General features: G+C 42.0%; 2 protein-coding genes across 3 annotated transcripts in view; both read right to left on the bottom strand.

Moving 5' to 3' along the window:
• Positions 1 to 16,544, bottom strand: part of tub (TUB bipartite transcription factor) — a 40,235-nt gene extending 23,691 nt beyond the window's left edge. Inside the window, exon 1 of one of the 2 annotated variants that reach the window (XM_086175241.1) lies at positions 16,407 to 16,544. In XM_086175241.1, coding sequence (XP_086031367.1) covers positions 16,407 to 16,462 — 56 coding nt within the window. In that variant the 5' untranslated portion in view covers positions 16,463 to 16,544. Of the gene's footprint in view, positions 1 to 2,680; positions 3,135 to 16,406 lie in introns of those variants that run through there. The other variant, XM_086175240.1, reaches the window with a different exon arrangement.
• A 1,355-nt stretch (positions 16,545 to 17,899) lies between these two features.
• Positions 17,900 to 22,310, bottom strand: part of rras2 (RAS related 2) — a 29,301-nt gene continuing 24,890 nt past the window's right edge. Inside the window, exons 5-6 of the mRNA XM_086175239.1 lie at positions 20,937 to 21,055; positions 17,900 to 19,548 (exon numbers count right to left, since the gene is read on the bottom strand). Of these exons, the coding sequence (XP_086031365.1) occupies positions 19,461 to 19,548; positions 20,937 to 21,055 (207 nt within the window). The 3' untranslated portion in view covers positions 17,900 to 19,460. The remainder of the gene's footprint in view (positions 19,549 to 20,936; positions 21,056 to 22,310) is intronic.

Here is a 22,310-nt window from a genome sequence, read left to right as displayed (position 1 = left end):
GTAGCACAAAAGCCCCGGCGACGCAACAATAAATTCTGAAAACAATTCAATGATGTAAATACATATGTTTGCACGCCTCCCTCGGCCTATCGTTCCCTTGCGTCTGAATACAGGTCGGAGCCGCAGCGTCCGCCTCAGTACATATAAAGGCTATTATTACACAGTTATCATGACATTGTTAAAATATGTTTCGGAAAATCGAGACTTGAAAACAAAAATACAGTGTTGACACAGATACAAGTCCATGCCAAAGCTAATAAGTTGCATTTAAACCTTTAGTTAGCATTTTGTGCCATGTTTGGTCCACAACTGCAGTTCTTCCATAATGATTCTAGGCAATAAAGGCCTACGCGCTACTTTACCCTCAGCTCTCTGTAGCATGCTCCTTATCTGTAATCAAGAGTTATAAAGTGCATGAATAGGCATCGAAAGGGGAGGTAATAACACAAACAGGACTGTTCCCTCAGAGGTCAAAAAGCTCATTATGATCAAGAGTCTGCCCCCGCCTCCCAAACACGGCCACTTGTGAGGTTCACAAGAGGCTTTCTAATCTTTTCGAGGTAATGCAATTATCCTCCCCTGTTTACAGAAATTACCTGATTGACGATTCTTAGTGTAAATCGGTTGCAAAATGGCTTAAAGTCCAAACATATCCACCTAAAGCCATTACAAAAAAATTCACAAAAGTTACTGGTTCTGAAAAAAATGAAATTTATCATTGCCGCACTGAAGCTTTGATTATTGAGGCAACACTAGACTTTGCTTGACCGTGCACGTCTTCCTCAACCTCTTCAATCCAGGATACATTTTCCATTTAAATTATTATTTCGATTTAACCTCGGTATGATTGAGAAAAAGCCATCTCCGCTGCACATTTAAGGACCTATTTAGATTCGCTCTTCAGAAAATAATTTTTTCATCTTAATGTGTGTGTGTGTGTGTGTGTGTGTGTGTGTGTGTGTGTGTGTGTGTGTGTGTGTGTGTGTCTGTCTGTATTATTGGATTTGTTACATCTTAAATTCTTATGGAAATGCACAGAATTTCCATTTGTTTGTAAAAATCCACTAAAAAAGCTAATCTTGACATTTAAAATTAAATTAGATTGGATTCAGACTTAATGTCATTATACATATCCAAATACAGGGCAATGAAATCCAGTTTAAAATCAAACCACAAGTGCCAAAAATATCTATCAAATAATCTATTAAATGAATTAAGTGTCATCAATAAATAAATTAACAGTCTGAAATGTGAATTATGTCAATAATTGATCATCAAATATAAATCTAGCTGCGTTTTCCAAGCATTATGAGCCGGGATCTGGAAGGTCTAAAGGACGAATTTAGGCAATGTCACATTTGGTTTTAGTGGTGCGATTCAGAAAATAAAAAAATCAATACGGCTGCTGCGTGGATCTGAACTGACCTTGTGAATCATAACGTGGATGAGAGATCGGGAACGGAAAAGTAGCAGATCGTCGATCAGTATCCACATAAACAAATGGCCTTTCATCTACTAGGCCCTAAACAATTCTGTTCTACTTGGGGTCCCTGGAGAAAAAAGGGAAGTCTAAGAGATGCGCGTGCGTGTGCACGTGCATGTGCGTGTGTGACAAATTTGCCCTTCATTCGTACATCTGAACGAATGCGTGCACCGTGCAGCTCGGATGCCGTTCTCTCCTGCAGCTCTGCACGGCAGCCCATGCATTTTTCATGGTGGCTCCACGAGATGGGAAGAGTGCTCATTGAGAAACCGCCAGACTTTCTATCCCCGCCTTTTTTTCTCTCCGACAGCACACTTCAGGGGATAATTTTAGATGTTTAAAAAAATGGCAATCACCCCAGTAAGTATTCCCACTAAGTTATAACTGATTATGGAGGTGGTGAGATTTGTTTTTATAGTTTAACCAGGTTTAAATGGCTGGTTTGGATGACTTCATTCACAAATGTATAATGAAGAAATTAAAATGAAAAAAATCATAATACATTTTTTGCCATTGTAACTGATCTACAAAAAATGCCCGCCGCTGCAACCGGGTAACTTATAGCAACCGTAAGGCAAATGGCTATTAGGGTATGCAGGGAAACCATGGCAATGGGTGTTTGAGAGGCAGAAGCAGAGTGGAGCTGCTGCTGCTGCGATTGCCATGATGAGAAATTCATTCAGTTCAAACCTCGTTTTTTTTTCATGGGATGAAAGTGATTTAGATTAAAAAGACCATGAAAAAAAATCATATTTGAAGAGAAGCAACCCGCAGTCAATAAACTGCTTGGTTCAAAAAGTCACATGACCATAATGTACAGAACTTTGAAGGAAAGTGTTCTATAAAATTATTAGTATTATTATTATTATTATTATTATTATTATTGAGAACATTAATTCTGTTTTTGTTTTAATTATTTTTATTGTTGAAATAATTCTTCAATTACCAATTGAATTATCCACTGAGAGGATTTGTTTTTACCATTTTTGAACCATACAATAAAATCACTATCGCTTCGGAAAGTAAATAGGAAAATTTCTTCTCCCGCACTGCCACTGTTTGCAGCACTTCAGCGTTTCAATCCAGTCACACACACAAACACACACAGAAGCAAAAAAGATGCATGCACATGCACGGCTAAAACCCCTCTTCAAAGGATGAACACCCTCTGCCGTTCTGGGGTAGGTGGTACGATACCTGTAGGGAATCCAGTCGGAGGTGTGCTTGGAGCTCATTCTGCATCGATCACTGGCTGCTGCCGCCTGAATGCAAGGCTAACGGCCTGCGACGGCGGTAGTGCAAAGTGGCTACGGGGGGTCTGTGGACAGTGATCACGGTAAGACAGCCAGCATCGCCTGCTCATCCTCTGCGCACAGCCCCTAGATCCCCAGCCTGCATGTGTCTTCCCCCGCCCGCCCCCCCCGTATGTCCTCTAGCTACGGGGCATCGGACGACTAACAATCCAGATACGCTGCCGTGCTCCTCAACCCTCTACGCCGAGCGCACGAGAACGCGGCATGCTTCGCTCCCATGTGTGTGTGTGTTTCCAGTCGGCGCCTCTCCTCGTCTCTGCTCCCATCCGCTGCTCCTGCGTCGGTCCTTCCCTTGCTCTCCGGGGGCTCGATCTAAATCTCCCTCCGTTTCTTCCCCTTTAAATTCCCCCCCACACGCACGCACACCCTCCCTTCCTTCCTTCCTCGCCGTCCAAATCTCTGTCTCTGCCTCTCCCCCCAATCAATCTCTCGTTATCTCCCGAGCCGCGATACCTCCTGCGCCGAGTGTAGTCTTGGGTTGAAAAAAAAAAAAGAAAAAAAAGAAAGGAAAGATAATGGAGCATTACATTTGCCTTGCCACTTTCATATTCTCTGCATGCTATTTGTGTACAGATGGACCTCCACTCACTCAGCACACACACACACTCTCTTTGTGTCTCTTTAGCACACTGTTTGTGTTGCAGGAGGAATGCCAAGCAAAGACTCAGATGTGTTTTCTGCACCATAATATATTTATTCTCTCAGAGTGAGATCCATTAGCATATGACTGTGCGGACTGGTGTTAGCAGCCTTTAATTCAACCCTCTCCGCCACCAGACAAAGGCGCCCTGTGATAGCGCCACAGCTCTGGAGCTCTCTCGCACACATCTGCTTCCGCCCTCCGTCTGCCGTCCCTCACTGTCAGCGCACGAACACACATCACTCACTGTGTTCCCGGGGGTGATTCAAGAGTCCATCTATAGACAGTTAAAGTGACCTGCTTCCTCGCGAACCGAGTCCCCTTTTACAATGATTCGATTCAGGGTCAAGTTCATCAACGAGCGCGTGTCTGACTTGCAAGTGTGGTGCCGGCACGCATCAAAATATCGCGATGCGCGTTGCTCGTTCAAACGAATCGGAGAAACCAAAAAGCGCAGGAAGCCATTTCCGAAACAGGGTCGGAAGCCACCGCGCATGCTGAGTGAGAAGGTTAAAGCGGAAACGCAGCATCTAGAATGACACGCCCTTTGTTCAAACGAAATTATTGTCACTATTCGAAGCATCCGAGCACCTTGGTTTGGTGTTGTTTTGCCTCATTTGTCACACCCAAAAATCTCATCGGTAACAAAGACGACTTTGTTCGGCCACAAATCCGTAGGAAAATAAAGTCAAAGTCTGATCCCAGCTCAGTGTGGGCGGCCTTCTTCCTCGACCAGCTGGGCCAGTGAGAAGGGCAGAGGGAGTCAGAAAACAAGTGCGATGGAGACAAGGCGGCGGGGAAGGTTGGTGGGCATAAATGACTAACTACTGCTAATACCAGTGGCGCAGACAGTTTCATGGCAATAGCTCGCATTTGAGTGAATACAGATGCAAAAAGAGCAGGGTTTCTCATTTATTCTTTCATTTCATTATCTATGTGGTTTATTTTGTGCTGGGCGAGAGGCAGGGCTCACCTTGTACCAGCTGCCGGTCAATCACAAGGCCACATATATAGACATATAACCAGTCACTCTCTCATTCATACGTCTGGACGGTTGAGTGTCTCCCATCTGAATTCCTGCATGGTTTGGACTGTGGGAGGAAACCGGAGAACCTGGAGGAGACGGGGAAAACACGCACCGAAGGGCCCCCCGATGGAATCCAACCAGAAACCTCCTGACTGTGAGGCAGTGCTAACCATTGCGCCACCAGGCTGCTAGCACGGGTTTCTATTTGAGATTCATAAACTCTATAAATGAGAATCTAAAGGGTCACATGCACCAGTGATCTCCAGCCACAGGAGAGGCTGTCAGGTGTGCCGTGGGAAAATGAGAAAATGATTATTCAGCGACTGCGAATAATTTGTCACTGTAAGCTCCGAGCAGTTAAATTCTCTTCCACTCCTCTGGACGGGAGCTATATTCAGCTACAGAGTGTAATTTTTATGTATTATATAACTTTTACCGTGTATTTTGTCATGCCTGCCGTATTCAACCAAAGCAGACTGATTTTTTTGCTAAATTACAGACATATTTAAGGTACCGGTGGCTCTCAAAATTGGACTTCTTACGTTATTTTCTACTGAAATCAATAGTATTTCCAAATCACCTGAAATGAAAATGCAGGCTAAAAAGGCAACTGGAGATATAAGATAATCTTATTAAATAATTATATGTTATTATATCTTATTATATCTGCGCATCCAGTTCCATAAGGTATTTTATCGGTATTCATTTTTTTTTAAATATCATAAGGTATTTTATCTGTATTCATTTTTTTTTTTGTGACCATCTTTCCATCTACCAGATAGGTCAAGGACATCTGCAGGGGGAATATTATCACATCTGGATGAACAGGTAAAAGGTCAAGGTTACTGCAACCTCGTGTTTTTGTCCATGGCTCACTTACATATTTTATTTTGAATGTCCAGAGACATCAACAGAACTCAACGTGGAAATAATCCATAGAGGGTCGATTGTCAATTTTACCGTGACATCGGAATGTTATTCTAACACATTTCCCCGAAAAATGGCTGAGGATATTCATTCACAATATAATGTATTGTAGAAGTGAGCGGTGCCCGATGATATGGTTTGTGGTAAATGTAGTTTATTTCAGGAACTTGTCAAAATAAACTACATTTTGATACCACTCTGACCAGCATGTTAACAAGGGTTTGTGTAAAATGGAGCAAATTTATTTATTTTGTTTTCCGGCCGGTGAATATGGCACTAAACAACAAACGATAAGATCTCGGCCAAATTGAATTTTTACAGTGCAGAATTCATACATCTTTCCCAGAAGCATTTTATTGTTGGTAACAGGAGGCCAGCAATATCAGTGATTATAATAATGCTCCCGAAAAGAAGGCACACACTGATGTGAAAATGGATCTCTGGCTTGTGTCTGCCGGCCTTAATCAGACGGGCTGAAACACAGCTGCAGAGCATGCAAGCTCAATAACATATCAACCTGATCCAGCACGGCAGACATGTGCCTCCAAACGAGTGACGTTTTGCTTTCTGCCAGTCCATGCATGAATACATGTGTGCGTACTTAAACCGGGGCTCAAAATCCAAATTTCAGTTTGACAGTTATTTCCAATATCTAAATACCAACGTTGGATGTTGTTGTGGTTTCCAAAGACTGATATATATCACTCTGAAATTCCATAGCATATCTCTTATCACAATGTGCCCCAACGATCCTTACACCTCGACCTGTTTCTAAGCAACTCTTTGCTGCCGTGCAGCCCAATCCAGGGGCCGAACCCCCAAAAATCTGGGAGCTTGTCACTACAATGTCCACCCCTACAAAGGAAACATGACAGCAAATAGGGAGGTAAAGGTTAATAATGTGTCATTGTGTAAGAAGATCAGGTGTGCTTCTCCTATATATAGACCGTGCTGGCATGCTCTGTGTTGACTCATTATCAGCATGACAAACATATAGAAAGCATTTCCGTTCCCACAGACCCTCAGAAGTGACTTATTGGGCCCCCTGTCAGTTTTGTCATGGACTTAGTCACGGTGAGGCCTTCTTCAAGTTCCATTTTTTCTGACTCACTGTGCAGAACTAACTCCTCATTACTCTGGAGTTTATTCCCTTGGGTATGTTTCTTTGGATTCAGCTGATATTTTTGTTATGCTGTACATTTTCATTATGTCTTGCATTTTGTTAGCTGGCTATTTACAACTGATGTCACCCATTCCATTACTGGAATCTCATATGTCTCTCCCATGGCTCCAGGCTCAGGAATGTTTTGGTCCTCTGACTCATATGTCTCTTAACTCCCTTGTCCTCTCAATGACAATCTCTACCACTTAGGTGACGTAGCGCAGTGCCAGTAAAAGATCCCCCAAAGGGAAATGTCCAAATCATCGTATGCTTGTACCACGATGTCATCCCGGTTTTCCCGAACTTAACTGGGTCTTAAACTTGGGATGGACGGGTGGAAAGGGTTTTCCCAAAGAGTCTCTCTCATCAACGATGGGTTCTAAAGATCCAAAGTCATATGTGTTTCCTTGGGCTCAAATATACAAACGACAACTAATCTCTCAAATAAATGGTGTCCGATGTCTGTATTTCAGCTCCTCACCTGACCTCCAGCATATCTGGCCTGTTCCTTGAATTGTTTGTCCATTATAGGTTTTATAAGTGGGGGCAACTAAACTCAACTTGTGCCTTCAACATCCACAATTTGGTCAAATGACCATTTGTCATTCATTTCCGAACGCGGCCCCCGACGTGTTGTCGTCTCCGCTGAGGTTCCCCGGCCCTGCCCATGGTTGTGCTCTTGTAACCTGCCCAAAGCAAGGCCCCAGCATAGACAGGCCTGCACCCTCGCTGTGCGTGCTTGAGCAGAGCAGTGGGTGTGGATGAGGGACCCGTTACTGGGTTGATTAGTCTTAACTACCACCAGGCTTTAGAGCTATGTGTCACGTGCATCGGTTAAATTCCAGGTGCCTGCGGTCCCTAGAGGCACAGAGAAACCCACTCCCTCTTCTATTGGGAGATATTCTATCTCCCATGCTTGAAGTTATGTTCCATGCACATTTATGTAACATTATTCAAGCTTTGGATTGAGCTTTTCGATCCACATTTGCTCCCACAAAGCCGTAAACTTAAGTGATGTGATGTTTTTTTCAGCATACTTTCCCACTCTAAGGAAAAAGGAGCTCACTGCCAATGAAATATGTTGGTAGAACAATGGAATGGCCATTGTATCATGTATTCTCAGACCTTCTAAGTTCCTCTCTAGATTCCAGAAAAAGAAAGACAGAAAGTGGAGGCCTTCACATTAGGAGAAATCTGAAAAAGAAAAATGACTGGAGCTCTTGATGTCCGGCACCTCTTGACGTCCAAGCAATTATTCCACCTCATTGGCAGTCAAAACAAATACTAAATAGTTTTTCCTTGTTGGTGTTTACACTTCCTGGTGTACCCACGTATTTCTTTATTGTGCCAAGACAAGAAGAGTCCCCGCGTGTGGGCTTGTTATGGTTCATCACAAAATGGCACGTAAACTACAGCGTTTATGGTTTTTCCTACAGTCTGGGTCTCAAGAAGACGGTTGAAAAGATGACTGACAACAAAATGGAACGTTGTCGGGTAAACCAAGTCTAGAAAGGCAAGGATATAAACACACACTGGAATCATCTTTTGGAAGAGTTTTACCATGAGGAAATTGCGGTCATAAAATCATTTTATCAAAACGTGAAACAACGTCGACTTCAATCGAGCGGCACAGAGACCCGATATACAGTGGAAATCTTTCAAATCATATTTTTACTACTGTGAATTTGCACATTCACACCCCTTCTGAGAGTGTAATTAAATTCATAAAGTTTCCCGTTCCAGCGACGATGCGGTAGACAGCGGCCACGTTCGTGTCTGGAAACGTTGACAAATAAGAGCGAAAGCGCTTTGCTGAAGCAGCTCCAGTCGTGGAGATGCGCCTCTGTCAGTCAAATAAAGAGAGGGAGACACACACACAGAGGGGGGACCTTGTATCAACACAAATTCCATCTATCAATGCTCAACAAAGGGCATGCATAAAACATGATTTGGATTAAAATGCCACGCTCGATAAAATTTGCGCCCGATGTCCAAGTGTTCTCCTGTCCCAGTGAGGCGGCGATTGACTGCTTAAATACACGAATAGCTCTCTGTGTTTCCCCCTTTTCCCAAATCCAGCTGTATTTGTGACCCCCGGCCAACGTATTCGGCTGAAAACGCCATCGCTGTTAAAGGCTCCGCATGAACAAGACTTTTTATTTACAAAATACGCCTCTTGGAGCAAACAAACCGCTCAAACACACTACGTATCTTACAGCCGGCTTCTGCACATTCTGGTGTATCGATGCTGCTGATGAGTGTCGTCTCACCTTCTCAACTCAAGATTTCCATATTGCTCGTGCAAATGATCTCATCATTTCGCAATTCGTTCCTGACCGGCTAATCAAGAGTTCTCTCAATTATATTTTTTCAATCATTACAATATAATTTTCACAATACATTAGCGACGGCAGCTTCTTGATCACTTACACGGCAGCCAGTATTATTCATTATGGACAACAAGCTTTTGCAATATTTGGTCGGGACTAATCAGGCAAGTGTATGGTTCAGACTAATAAGCCGCCCGGAGGTTTAAGCCAGCGGGAGCAGCAACTGATCAAGTTAAAAGTCAACCAAAATAAATCTGTAATAAAGTGTTTGTTGACACTATTCACTGGTAATTGCAGGCCACTGCCAGTTAACGTCATTGTGACGTAAGGGTTGTACTGTATGTGTTACCACATAGTAATAGTATTTTTAGTTTAATGTGTACCCCTAAACTACTCATCAATCACAGAGACAAGTAAACAATATTTTGTTTTTTTCACTGGACTGGTGAAGCATAAATCACAAATATTTATTTACTGCATGTCAATGTGTTCTAAGAGGTTTTTCTAGGCCAAAGGTTGTTGATAAATTGAATGAATGCAACCGCATTTGCTTAATTTCTTGAGGATATTTCACAAATTTAAGACTATATTATGATAAAGCGCAAAAAAAAAGAAAAAATGGGATATATTTATTTATGAGGTGCTTGAATCAACAATGCAATGTGAATATTAATGATCTGAATAAGATGACTGAAATACTTTGTAGTCTGCTCTTTCAGACTTATTTTTAGAGCTCTGTATGACTAATGAAGTTAAAAGTTACTTTTATACTTAATCATTGCAACCCTGCCGGATAGTGAACCAAAAGGGTTGTAAATCGTGATGATGACGAAAAGGGGGAAAAATTAATGGCTGCATCTAAAAAATTGGGCATTTTTTTACTGGCAGAACAGACTAGACTGATGGTTAATATGATGACGATGTTTAGATATACTATCTATCTATCTATCTATCTATCTATCTATCTATCTATCTATCTATCTATCTATCTATCTATTTATCTATCTATCTATCTATCTATCTATCTATCTATCTATCGATCTATCGATCTATCTATCGATTGATCTATCTATCTATCTATCTATGTCCACACAAAATATGCCTCCTGTCAGAATTGAACCTGTTCCACCTCCTATGTTCACATATGCATATATATGTATGCACACGTACACAGGTACACATATGTACTAATATACCTACATACTTATACAGAGAAAGATGTTGAGAGTGTGACTGTATAATAGATTTTTATATGCCAATTTTCAAAACAGTGAGATGTGAATGCATGGTGACGTCAGGAAAATTAGTGTAGTTCTGTTTGCAAATAGTCAAGAAATCCATCATTTTACATTCCACCCCGGAACAATTTAAGCTTTTGTCCATTTTTCCTGTGTTCTCATTACCCAGCGAAATGCTGGGTAACGTTCTCTCTTGGGCAATTTTTCTTTTTTTTATATCGTGCAGTACAGGGCAGTAAAGTAAAAGGAGAGAATGTTTATCCAACTTTTCAGCTGTTAATAACCTGCCAATTGTTCAACTGGGGAATGGAAATATTGCATTCCCCACATGCTAAAACACACGCACGCGCGCGTGTTTGCACACACACACACACCTGACACCCTGCTGACGGAAAGACAGCAGTGAGGCAGAGATGTTAAATGAGGGTGTCGCATTGTCAGGTGCCGAGCAGCCAGCTCACATCAGTTCTATCTTTAGAGGACTGCAGACACACGACTGCCACTTTCTAAGCACTCCCTCGGTGCACTTTTCATCAGATCTGTCCTTTCCTGCAATTACTTGGTTACCAAGACCACCCCTCACTCACCACCAATACCTGGGTTTCTACCTTAAAATCAAAAAAGGATGCCAAGATTAAAAAGCTGTAACATGGTGTAGCTTGGGATTCCTTAGATAGAATATATTTTTTAACCTTATCTCTCCCTGGATACACACACACAAACACATACAGCAGGTTGGGACCAACATTTGCATCCTAACTCAGCATCTTTGTGAGGAGGTGGCGGGCGATGTCGTCCTCTCGTGTGTCACGCCGCCTCCTCTGACACACTCTCGCTCGTGACTATGGCAACGGGAGGACCTAATCATCATACGAAAGCTCGCAGGTAGGCCGTTCGCCCCCAAAGCCTCAGTGGCGCACGTGCAGAAAAGCCAGCGCTAAAACCGGACGGGGAATTTGAACGATCAGTGTGATTGATTGACGTCCGGCTTTGCCTGCAGTGAGCAATAACACGTCTTGTATCTCCAACAGCAGACGGAGCAGGTCGTTTTGGTCCCTCACCAACAGGGGGACTCGTCGGCAGCCGACAAGGATGTGCAGTGATGAGTCAGGGACACATGGAGGAGCTGTACAATAGCAGGAGACTCCAAAGTCTAGCTGGCTTGTCAGGCGGCCTTCGTGACGCATGTGTACATCTGCATTATGTGTGTGCAAGTTTGTCTGAGTGTGTGTGAGTATGTTAAACAAGAGGCAATAGTTTTGCACAGGAGTGTGGCCTCCTTCTTCAAACAAGTGATAGAATAAACAGCAACCTTTGCAAAAATCACCTTTAGTGAAATATACACTATGTTAATATTTCATGTATCATCATAATGCATTATGTAATTATGTATATCATAGCTATGACAAGTGAAATTATTTAAAGACTACAGTGATATCTAGTTAATCTAGATATCTTGGGCTTCTTCAAATAATGGCCATTTTTTTTCAAGTGTTTTCAGAAAAAAAACAAAAAAAATGAGCCATATCTTAATTATGAATATAAAATATCATTTTTCACTTGGGAAATGATTCGTAGAAGGCACCAGTTTTGAGCCTTTTCAAGACATTTACCTGTCACTTAGAAGGGAAATGCATGAACATTTTGACGTTTGCATCCTGCTCAGAGCTGGACAGTGTCCACTCCAAACAGTCGGTCTGTTTATCTCAAAAACGTAATGCCACCTCTCATGTTTCATCGTGACAAACAGCTCCAGAGGCACATCCCACACACACATGCACACCTAGGATTAATGCAGCTTTGAGTGGACAGCTTAGAATGGAGAGCAAGGGAGGACAGTATGAACATATTTCATATTGTTATTAAGGAAAGGCATTTAGTCCAATCCAGAAAACAGAGTACGCAGAGTTGGGCAGTCTTTTGATTGACAGCATTGGCCTCCTCTGCTCTCTCTGGCTCTGGCTTGAACTCTAGCAGTCGTCACACTGATGTTCAGTACCGGTATTTGCTTGGGACAGGCAAGATATATTTCTGTTTCTGTATTGTACAATGCGAAACCTCTTTTAGGACCGGATAAGAATTTCATGTGGTCTTTGGGGGAAATGCGCTTCACTGTCGGGACAACATAAAAGAATTGTTAAAAAAGCAATTCAGAATAAGAAAGGGAAGAGCAGTATAACGGAAAGATTTTTTTGAATTTTTTTTTTTTTTTAATCTTCAGATGAGGCAAAACCATACAGTTTTCAATCAACTTACTTGACTACATTTCTTATTCTTATATTATTACTGATGCTGATGAAGGATAGAAAGAACAACAATATCAATAATCATCACCATTCTAATAATAATGACAATATCAACAATAACAACAACAATAATAATAATAACATTCATCATCATCATTATTATTATCATCATCATAGGGATGCACAGAGCCTATAGTTCAATTCAAGTCTGGTCAAGCAGGACTCTGCTCCCAAGTCAGTGTTCATTGGCTTCCCACTAATCAGGGTCCATTCATGAAGGGTTAAATGCAGAGGATTAACAATTTGCAGCAAGGGATGAATGACGTATAAGAAAAATCATTATCAGTATCAGCCCCTCAGACAGTTTCCCTACCTACACTGAAAAAAGACAGTACCCTCGGTTGCCAAGCAGCAAAACAGTAAACTGGCTTCACAAGCAAAAGCACAAGCACAAGCCAGTTAAAATGAGCTGCTCATATTGGTTCACTTGGTGCTGGTACTGTAATGCTAGAATATTATCAATAACATTAATAATGATGATGATGATAATGAGAACGACAAAACGATGACAAGAAGGAAAATGATGCCAATGATAATGATGACAACGACAACACTGACAATGGCAATGATGCTGATAATAATGACAATGATATCAATAACGACAATAATAATAATAATAATAATAATAATAATAATAATAATAATAATAATAATAATAATAATAATGTTGCAGACAGTTAATTCATTGTCTATCTTTGCAATCCCTGGGTCTTATTTCTTGGATCCCCGTAAAAAACTGTACATGTTAAGCCGCCCTTCATCTCATATTAAAAACCTGATAATGGCGCCTGGATCTAAACCGCACCTTCTCCTCAATTCTTTTTCCTCCATCTCTCCAAGTGTGAACTTCCCAGCCAGCACACAGTTTAAGTGCAAGCACCAACTGTTCCTGTGAAAACTCCCTGTGGCTAGAAAGCAACAGCAGATAAATGCAACTGCTTATCAAGTCTGTCACTTTGTGAGTAAATAAATACACATCATCAGTTTTTGTCTTTGCAAGTGAAACATGTAAGTACTACATATTTCATGGGGACGGCGTGGCGCAGCAGCTCGAGCCATCGCCTTTTAAAACAAACATTCCTGGTTTGATTCCCGGCTCCTCCTACTGTGTCAAAGTGTTGCTGAGCAAAACACTGAACCCCTAACTGCTCCCCTGGCAGTCCACTGTTCATGGTTCATCCATGATGGGTTCATTGCAGAGAACGGGATTAATAAAGGATAAAATATTATAACAGATTTGTGAATGTGAATAATTACATGGAAAAGATAACTGGAAATTGTTCTGGAAGCCCATATATTTTTGGAGCATTATTAAGTATTACAGTATAGAATTGCATATATATTTTACCTGAATTTCCCTGATAGGGGTCTTATCTTATCTAATATACATATTGACTTCTTGTAACTCTCCACAATAATAACGTAGCATAAACATAATCATATGTGGAATGTACCATTGCACCATTGACAATGAAACCTAATTCTTCATGTTTCACATTCAAATAAAAAGCAAATAAATACAAAATTAATAAATAGGGCAAAAATATGCACGCTCAACACTAGTTTATTTCTCTTAGCCAACCCAAAACAAATGTTTTCAGAGTATAGCCAACATTTTTTTGACAATTTCAACAAATGCCAATTTTGATTCATTCATTCATTCACTATCTATACTAATTATCTTGCAAACACTTAGGTCACAAGCCAATCACATTAAGAGACATAGGACCAACAGGTCCACTCACTCACAGATTCACTCACATTCACACGTCATATACACATACACCCATTAACTCATATAAATATAGATATAAATGTAGATACAAATATAAATATAAATATGAACATAAAGTAATCAGATAATAATAACATTTTTTTCAAAATCTAGTAAATATAAAGGTTTTACGGGCGGAGGCTCAAAACAACACTCATCACAGAGGACCGCAGCTGCCTGCGTGAAGAGAACACTCTCCTCGATCAACACCCGAAAGGCAGCAGGCCCAGACAACATCCCTGGTCGGCTGCTGAAGGACTGTACAGAGGAACTTACGGACGTCTTCTCGGACATCTTTTACACCTCCCTGAGGCAAGCGTCTGTTCCGTCATGCTTCAAATCCACTGTCGTCGTAACCGTGCCAAAGAAACCTGCCCCATCCAGTTCCAGTGAATATCTCCCTGTAGAACTGACCCCTATGCTTTGAACAACTAGTCATGTCACATAAAAATATCCATCCTCCCACCTACCCTAGACCCCTACCAGTTTGCATACCGCGCCAAACACTCCACAGAGGATGCAATCTGCTCAGCTCTCCACCCAGCCCTCACCCAACTAGACACCAAAGACTCTTATGTAAATGAATGCTGTTCCTGGACTTCAGCTCAAACTACAAAAACTCTGGCTCAACACCTCCCTCTGAGACTGCCTGCCGGAATTCCACAAACAGAATGAGTCGGCAACAACATGATGCAACTTGAGCACCATCATACAGCACAGGGGCCCCCCAGAGCTGCGTGCTCAGTCCCCCGCTCTTCACCACGCTAACTCACGACTGCAAACCGACCTGCAGTACTAATCACATGGTGAAGTTTGCAGACGACGCAGCTCTGGTGGGTCTCATCCCCGAGGACGATGAGATCCACTATAGGAAGGAGGTCAACCTTCTAACCACGTGGTGCAGAGACAACAACCTCTTGCTGAACGTCAGCAAGACCAAGGACATTGTTGTTGACTTATGGAGAGGCCACACCAAGCACGCCCCACTGCCGGACAGAGTGAGTAGCACCAAATTCTTGGGGGTGCACGTATCAGTGAGAACCTTTCCTGGACCACCAACACTGCATCACTGGTGATGAAGGCACAGTAGCACATCTACTTTGCCAGCTCAAGCAAGTGAAAGCCCCCACACCCATCATGCACACATTCTTCTGGGCATCCTGACCAGCTGTATCGCTGTTTGGTGCAGCAGCTGCACAGACGACAACAGGAAAGCTCTGCAGCTCATCATGAACACAGCTGGAAGGATCATTGGATTTTTTTGAACAACACATTCCAACCTGTCCTGTTGATTTACAGAGATTAAATTGAGAAATTGAACACAAGATCTGTTTGTCACTGCAGACGCCACACAACTTCAAATCAAATCAAGGACACACAGTGAAAGACAGCCTTCCTGACAGAGAATATGAATTGTTACCTGAGTTTGACTCCTACTGGTTGACTGAGGCTGATGCCACATCTTCCTTAAACTAGGGGTCACTGTTCCTTTACAGGGTTATAGACATTATAGATTCAGTAATCATATGTCATCAAAAAGCATATGAAACACACCAGACACCAGCCGATTGCCGAGACAGAGCTCTGAAAACTCTCATGGAGGAAAGAGCCAGTGATGTCGAATGCAGTGAAAACGAACTGTTGACAGCATACTATTCATTATTAGTTTTCATGCGCGTTTCACAAATGTTGGAACCATTATTCCCAAGTTACAGGCACGGAAACAGACACGATGCTGGTGTCATTGCTCGGCAACAACACCGACTAATTCCATCTAAGGTGTTGAACCTCACACAACGCAAAAAGAAATGTGAGGATTTTCATTCCCAAGCACAACATTTGCACAATTATCCAGCCACAGTACACAGCAGTCACCCCTGTAACTTTTAGCTGTGATAGATAGATAGATAGATAGATAGATAGATAGATAGATAGATAGATAGATAGATAGATAGATAGATAGATAGATAGATAGATAGATAGATAGATAGATAGATAGATACATTGTGCATGTCAACTGAGGGTGGGGAACAACAACAACAGCAACAGCAACAAAAACAATAATAATAAATATGATGATGATGATGAGGGTAATAATAATAATAATAATAATAATAATAATAATAATAATACAAACACAAACAAATGAGACGCAGCAGACCGGAAATAAGTAGCGTGTGTTATTCCCACGGGAAGCAGAGCTTACCTGTCATAACTCCATCTACTGTAAGACATACTCCTGTTGCTGCTGACTCCGTCCATGTCTCCGGCGGGCTGCGTGGATGGGTGGATGCACCGTAAAATAGGGAAAAAGGCGAGATCTGGCGCTCCTGCTGTACCGAAGCACAAGACGGACAGCAAGACTCGGCGTTAAGGGACTGAGAAGAAGAGCCGCGGCGATCCCGGCTGTGCGTCCGCTGAGCTGAGCGGCGGCCGCGGGCAGCGGAGGCGGAGGGGCGCCTGGCGCACGGAGGTTGCGTGGATTTCCGTCGACGGCGGTTCAAAACGCGACGAAGTTGTATTTCTTCTTCCTTTTAAGTGTTTTAAACCCGAAAGCTAAACCCTCGCGTTCGACGCGACGCTGCGTTTATTTTGAAAAACGCAATGACGCGGAGGTATGCCTTCGGTTTAGGTGTATTACGTTTAAAAAAAAAAAAACCGGATGTGCCGAACTTTTATAATTTCGTGAAATTGACACATCCGCTTCGTCCGCAGATCTGGCGACGTTAAATCGTGGATACGATTTAAACCGGACTCGATGAGCCAAATGCAGAGAGGAAAGTTGGACAGGAGTGCAGCTGGGCGTGCAGAAAATCCCCACCTTTATCTCTTCTCCCTCATTTTGCAAACAAATTAATTTAATGGACATTGGAGTGGATCCACACGCACTACTTTTATTCCTTCAGGGTTTAAGATTAAGGGCTCTATATGCTACGGTATTGATTTAAATCAATCCTTCAAGCAGATACATCATTTCACCCCAAATTTGACCGTCATTCGATGAGAATTGAGAGCACCTCCTCAGAAACCATCCCTGCTTTTAATGTAAATAAGACAGTAGCCAAAATAAATATAGCTCGCTATAACTCGCTGTCCATCATTCTACAATGCTCTGCTTCATCTGCTAACTGGCTGCAAGTTGACTACTAGGCATTTGGTCGTGTTTTCTATGCATGTCTAACCCTTTATCACAACGTTTGACTTACAAAACCATTGACAACATTCGCTCCGTTGACATGCACTTGCAGGCCGATAGGTATAATAAGTGTACATGCACAGATGGGGAGGCTTTTAACAGCCGTCAGTGTGACTGCCTTAAATGTTGATTCGATTAAGATAACCATGTCGCTGTAATTGTAGATTAAAGGTTGACAAAACGAGGGGAGCAGTCCAAATCCAGATGGAAAACGTAAATTTCCCAATTTATGATCCATGCACATTTTGACTCCCCGACGCGGAAGGGGGCTGGGAAGAACCTGGACCGGATTGCAGAGAAAGTTTTACGCGTGAGGTAATCAGTCACGGCGAGCTACGACAGCGGCCGGAGTCACGCTGTGAAGAGTGATGGCCTGCTGATGGTCACAGATCGCCCTGCGGTCACAAATGTCACCGACAGAGAGGCTAGCCACGTAGACTTTTAATGATACACATAAAAACCTCAAACTAAAAAACAAAATAAATGCTTTACCCCCCTTTATATGGCTCAATACATTTTTATTTCAGCGTCAGCTAGACAAAGGGCACAATATACTGATGCGTCAGAAATATTAGTGATTTTCTCTTTAGAGAGAGACCCTAAACTCCTAAACTATTCATTCTGGCCGATTAAAGCTTCAGTTTTTCGAGACGACGCGGTGACCCGGCATTTTACATTCTGGCGGTGGCGGCGCACGCCGGCACATAAATATAGTCTCCATTTTTAAACCTTGATTATCAAATAAAATATCAGAATTTGTTGACATGGGCCGTCATCTTGATCAACCGAAAGAATGAAATACTCCTCTTTACATATATATGTATATATATATTCATATACACAGCCGTGCTGCGAAGGTGTATTCACTTATAAACATGTAAAAAATCTCACCACCTAGTTTGATAAGAAAATAACGTATAAAAGTAGAGTAGAAACATGACGTCAAAGTCCACCGTCTGATTTTCTTGATGTTTATGTGACAAGATGTGAAGAAAGAAAACCACGGCGTTTACTTCGTCGCCGATTCTCCCGGGGTCGTAGGTCCACTGAATTCAAGTCCCGCCGGAGAACGGCCGCCTCGTGATCCGTCCTCTCCTTGCTTACGTGACACAATGTTTCGGGGGGAACAGAACAAGGAGGTTTCCGTGCCGCTGGAGAGATGAATCGGTCCGTTTCAGACGGGAGATGATTCGTTTAGACTGGAATGATATGAATCGAAGTGAGCATCGTGAATCAAATCCGCGCGAGGTCAAAAAGGGTTGGGGGTTAAGCTCGTTTTAAGTTTTCAAAGCTACGCCGCGTTAGCTGATATGAATCCCGCCGTCCCTAAGACTTTATAAAGATCGGGTACAGTTGACAGCTGAGATGATAGCAGAAAACCACAAAATATTAAAAACAAATGGGCTGCAGAATGCCAGAAGGTTATATCGCTGTAGCATTAACGGCTATCTATGTATTAGATTTATGTACATACTGATATATAATCACTTTTTCATATATATGTAAAACCAAACTCAACCTCACACACTGTACTGTGGTGATTTAATAGGTCATTAGAAATACACTGAAAATCACAACAAATGTCACTTATGTACAGTAGCAGATTAGCACATGGGAGTAAAGATGGCACGACATACACAAAGCTTGATGGGATTATCTCTCTGTCCTGCTCAGACACTCGAAACTAGAGAAAATCAGCGACATTCGGGTTTATAGATAGTATTCATTCAATCTCGGTAGCAAGTACAAATCACTACAAGGCAAGAGAAGTCCTTCGCAGTACAAAACATGAATTTGTCAGGCTGATTCAGAAGGCAATGTTTAGTGTTGGGACTCTCTCATGGGGATTAGATTACGGTTGAAGGTAGAGTGGTGTTAAAATTTGGCATTGTCAGATGTCCAAAGTGAAGTCCTCGGGACAGCCGTTCCTGGTCAGAGCATCTCGGCGAGAGTCGTCTGAAGTCATGCATGTGGAGAAGGCAGCGGGTCGGTCATCCGCGGGACGCGACGTCAGGCAGAGTGGGTTGAAAAAGTAGCTGCGAGAGTTACAGTGATAAGGCCAACTCAGACGATCACACAGTGGCAGCCGCTCTTGTCTTTCTCTTTTCCTGTCGGTTCCGGCGAAGGTGGACATTCCTGCTCTTGGAATTTCCTGGGAAAGGAAAAAAGTAGTGGAAAAAAATTCAATATCTCCTTTTTATATTGAACTTCTCGTCGTCCTTGGGTGAAATTTAAAATGTTAAAAATATCATTGTTACAGTCTCGGCAAGTAAATATGAAGCGTAACATATCTTAATATAATAGCAGCTTCCGTCTAGATAGAAGAATGTGTTCCGTGCAGTGATTGGTCACACGATTGGGCTCCGGAGCAAATAAGGAGATCGGAAACATGATCACCATGTTCCTTTCATTTCTGGAATTTTCCGAGGATTGTACGCACATGAATATAAGCTGCATCCACAAAATTTGAAAACAGACAAAAAAATTGTACACTCTTGTCTATAAGTTGTAAGTGTCCATTTGTAACATGAGATATTTACACAGAAATATATTTTTGACTTTTAATTGAATACATACCATAAATGCTTTTTTTCCAATCGTGCCTAAAGCATGTCTGGTAAAAAAATACAGTAGCCTACCAGGAAAAGTCACCGATCGCTATTGTTGTCTTTATCCTGCACGCTTAAACCGCTGAAGTCATCTTCTTCAGTGTCTGACTAAACAGCCTCAGAATGCCTCCTTCACACACTTCCTTAGTCTCTCTCGTTGTCACCCGTGTAAACCACACGCGTGTGTTCCGAGGTGTCTGTTTGGTTGGTCCAATGTGACGAGGCTAGATATTTTGTTGGCATGAAGCTCGTTAGCCCGTAAAAATGCATAAATTAACCGCATTATTGTTTAAACCGCGGCGTTCAAGTGTGTGAAAAAGTTGCATCTATAGTCCGGAAATTACGGTAATGCCAAATTTTGATCTACGTTTCCAAATATCTCTGGTCACACCACCATCGGCTTAGTCTGCTGAGGGATATCTCACAATGCACCTCTTTCATCCCATCCTGTCTGCGCTCGCATCCCTTCATCATGCATGATAGTAATCTCGTATCTTCTACTGAGCCCTTCGGCTCTCATTTCGCGGGTTCCCAAGGGTTGTGGCTCGATCAGCTCCAGCAGCTCGTCAGCTTTCCACCATTATTATGTCTTTTGATGATAATAAAGCTATTATTATATCATTTCAGCTTTTGCCATGTGATTGTCAGTGTTAATTACTAGTATGAGCAGTAATTGACCCTCCTAGCCCTTATACTCAGCTGTTACTGTCTCACTCTTGCTTTTTCTCTCTTTTTACGCCAACCAGTCAAGACAGAAGGCCGCCCGCATCAAGCTGGGACTTAAACATTTTGGTCCGGTTCTGCACGCCGATGAAGCGGTATAAGACAAATAGATTGTTATTTAAATAAAATCTGACTTGACTTGGGTTTTCAAATTTAGCTTAAGCTACAGAGACGCACAAAATATAAGAGCAAGAAGAAAAGCACCTACCTGATTACTCTAACCAGCTCATGGAAAGCTTGGTCTACGTTCATACGGACTTTAGCTGAAGCCTCCATGTACGTAACCTTCAATTGTCTGGCCAGCTGCTGGCCTTCCTCTTGGGTTACCTGAAGAAAATGGAAAAAAATTTACATATTTTTAATGTTTTACACTATGAAATTTGATATAAATCAAACCCGCATGTGCAGAGGCCGAGCCGTGTTTAAGCCTTGAGCCGGATTCAACTGTATTTCATTTATCGTGGTTGAAATTCTCAATACGTTGATCGCGATCTACCAGTCGATCGCAAAGGTAATACTGGTAGATCGCATGACATTAAAAAAAAAAACGTCAGCCTATCATCCACCCCATCACTTGATTGATATACAGGACAGCCAGTCAGATGATATCTGATTTTTTCTGACACTGAGGTCACTGCACCTGCACAAAAAACGGCGAGAAGTGCAGCAAAACTAACAAACTAGTCAGCAACTTACCTCCGATTTTTAGCCCTCGGTTTTTTTCTCTTAAACTTAAGAAAGGGTATAAAATGAATGGGGGAGCCGGGCTGAGTAAGAAGACGAAGATTTATCACTTTCATACGGAATTGGAGGAGGACATTTTCGAAGTGCGTTTGCCTCATCTGCCGTTTTGCCATCACAATACCAAAGACAAGTTATGCGGAACGGCTTTTTTGGACTGTTCGGGGAAAATACGACACGGACGTCCCGCCAAAAAGCGAGCTGAGAAAGAGAAAGGTGAAGGAACTAAAATCCCAGTTGTCCGGATCGCGGTCACTTTTCACACAACATACTTCACAAGCGAAAGCCACGACTGAAGCATCGTTCCAGGTAAGTCACGTCATTGTTAATAAGGATGGCTGTAAGCAGCTACTGGACTACGATTCAATTCAGTGCAAGTCATCAGAGTGAACGTGGGTAACAACAAAAAATGTACATCAGGGGTGTCAAACTCATTTTGGTCATGAGGCCACATACGGCCTAATTTGATGTCAAGGGGGCTGGACCAGTAAAATCATTATCTAGAATTAGCGCTAAGTCCAAATTTTTCCTATATTTTAGTGTTTACGGAGGTAAATAACTAAATTATAAAAATCTTTACATGTAATGAACTGTTCCTCTAAAAAATACATGACGATTATTATTATTATTATTAGAATTATCAAAAATGAATGTTAAAAAAGAATTGATGAAATGACAGCCTTAAAATATTGTTGAGTTAAAAGAGAAAATCTTGTCACTTTGGGAAATTTTACAACTAGAATTTATTAGAAAACTGATTAGTAGCATGTTAAAGAGGAGGTGTAATGTTTACAGGGCTAATGGTGGCTAATCTGGTTATTAAATTAATCTTTTTAATTTT

This window comes from Fistularia commersonii, chromosome 27 (genome assembly GCF_037954325.1).
Source record: "Fistularia commersonii isolate RoL2024-O1a breed Wild chromosome 27, RoL_Fcom_v1.0, whole genome shotgun sequence".
Lineage (NCBI taxonomy): Eukaryota > Metazoa > Chordata > Actinopteri > Syngnathiformes > Fistulariidae > Fistularia > Fistularia commersonii.
The sequence above is the reverse complement of the archived record's forward strand: the minus strand, read 5'-3'. Positions and strand labels throughout refer to the sequence as shown.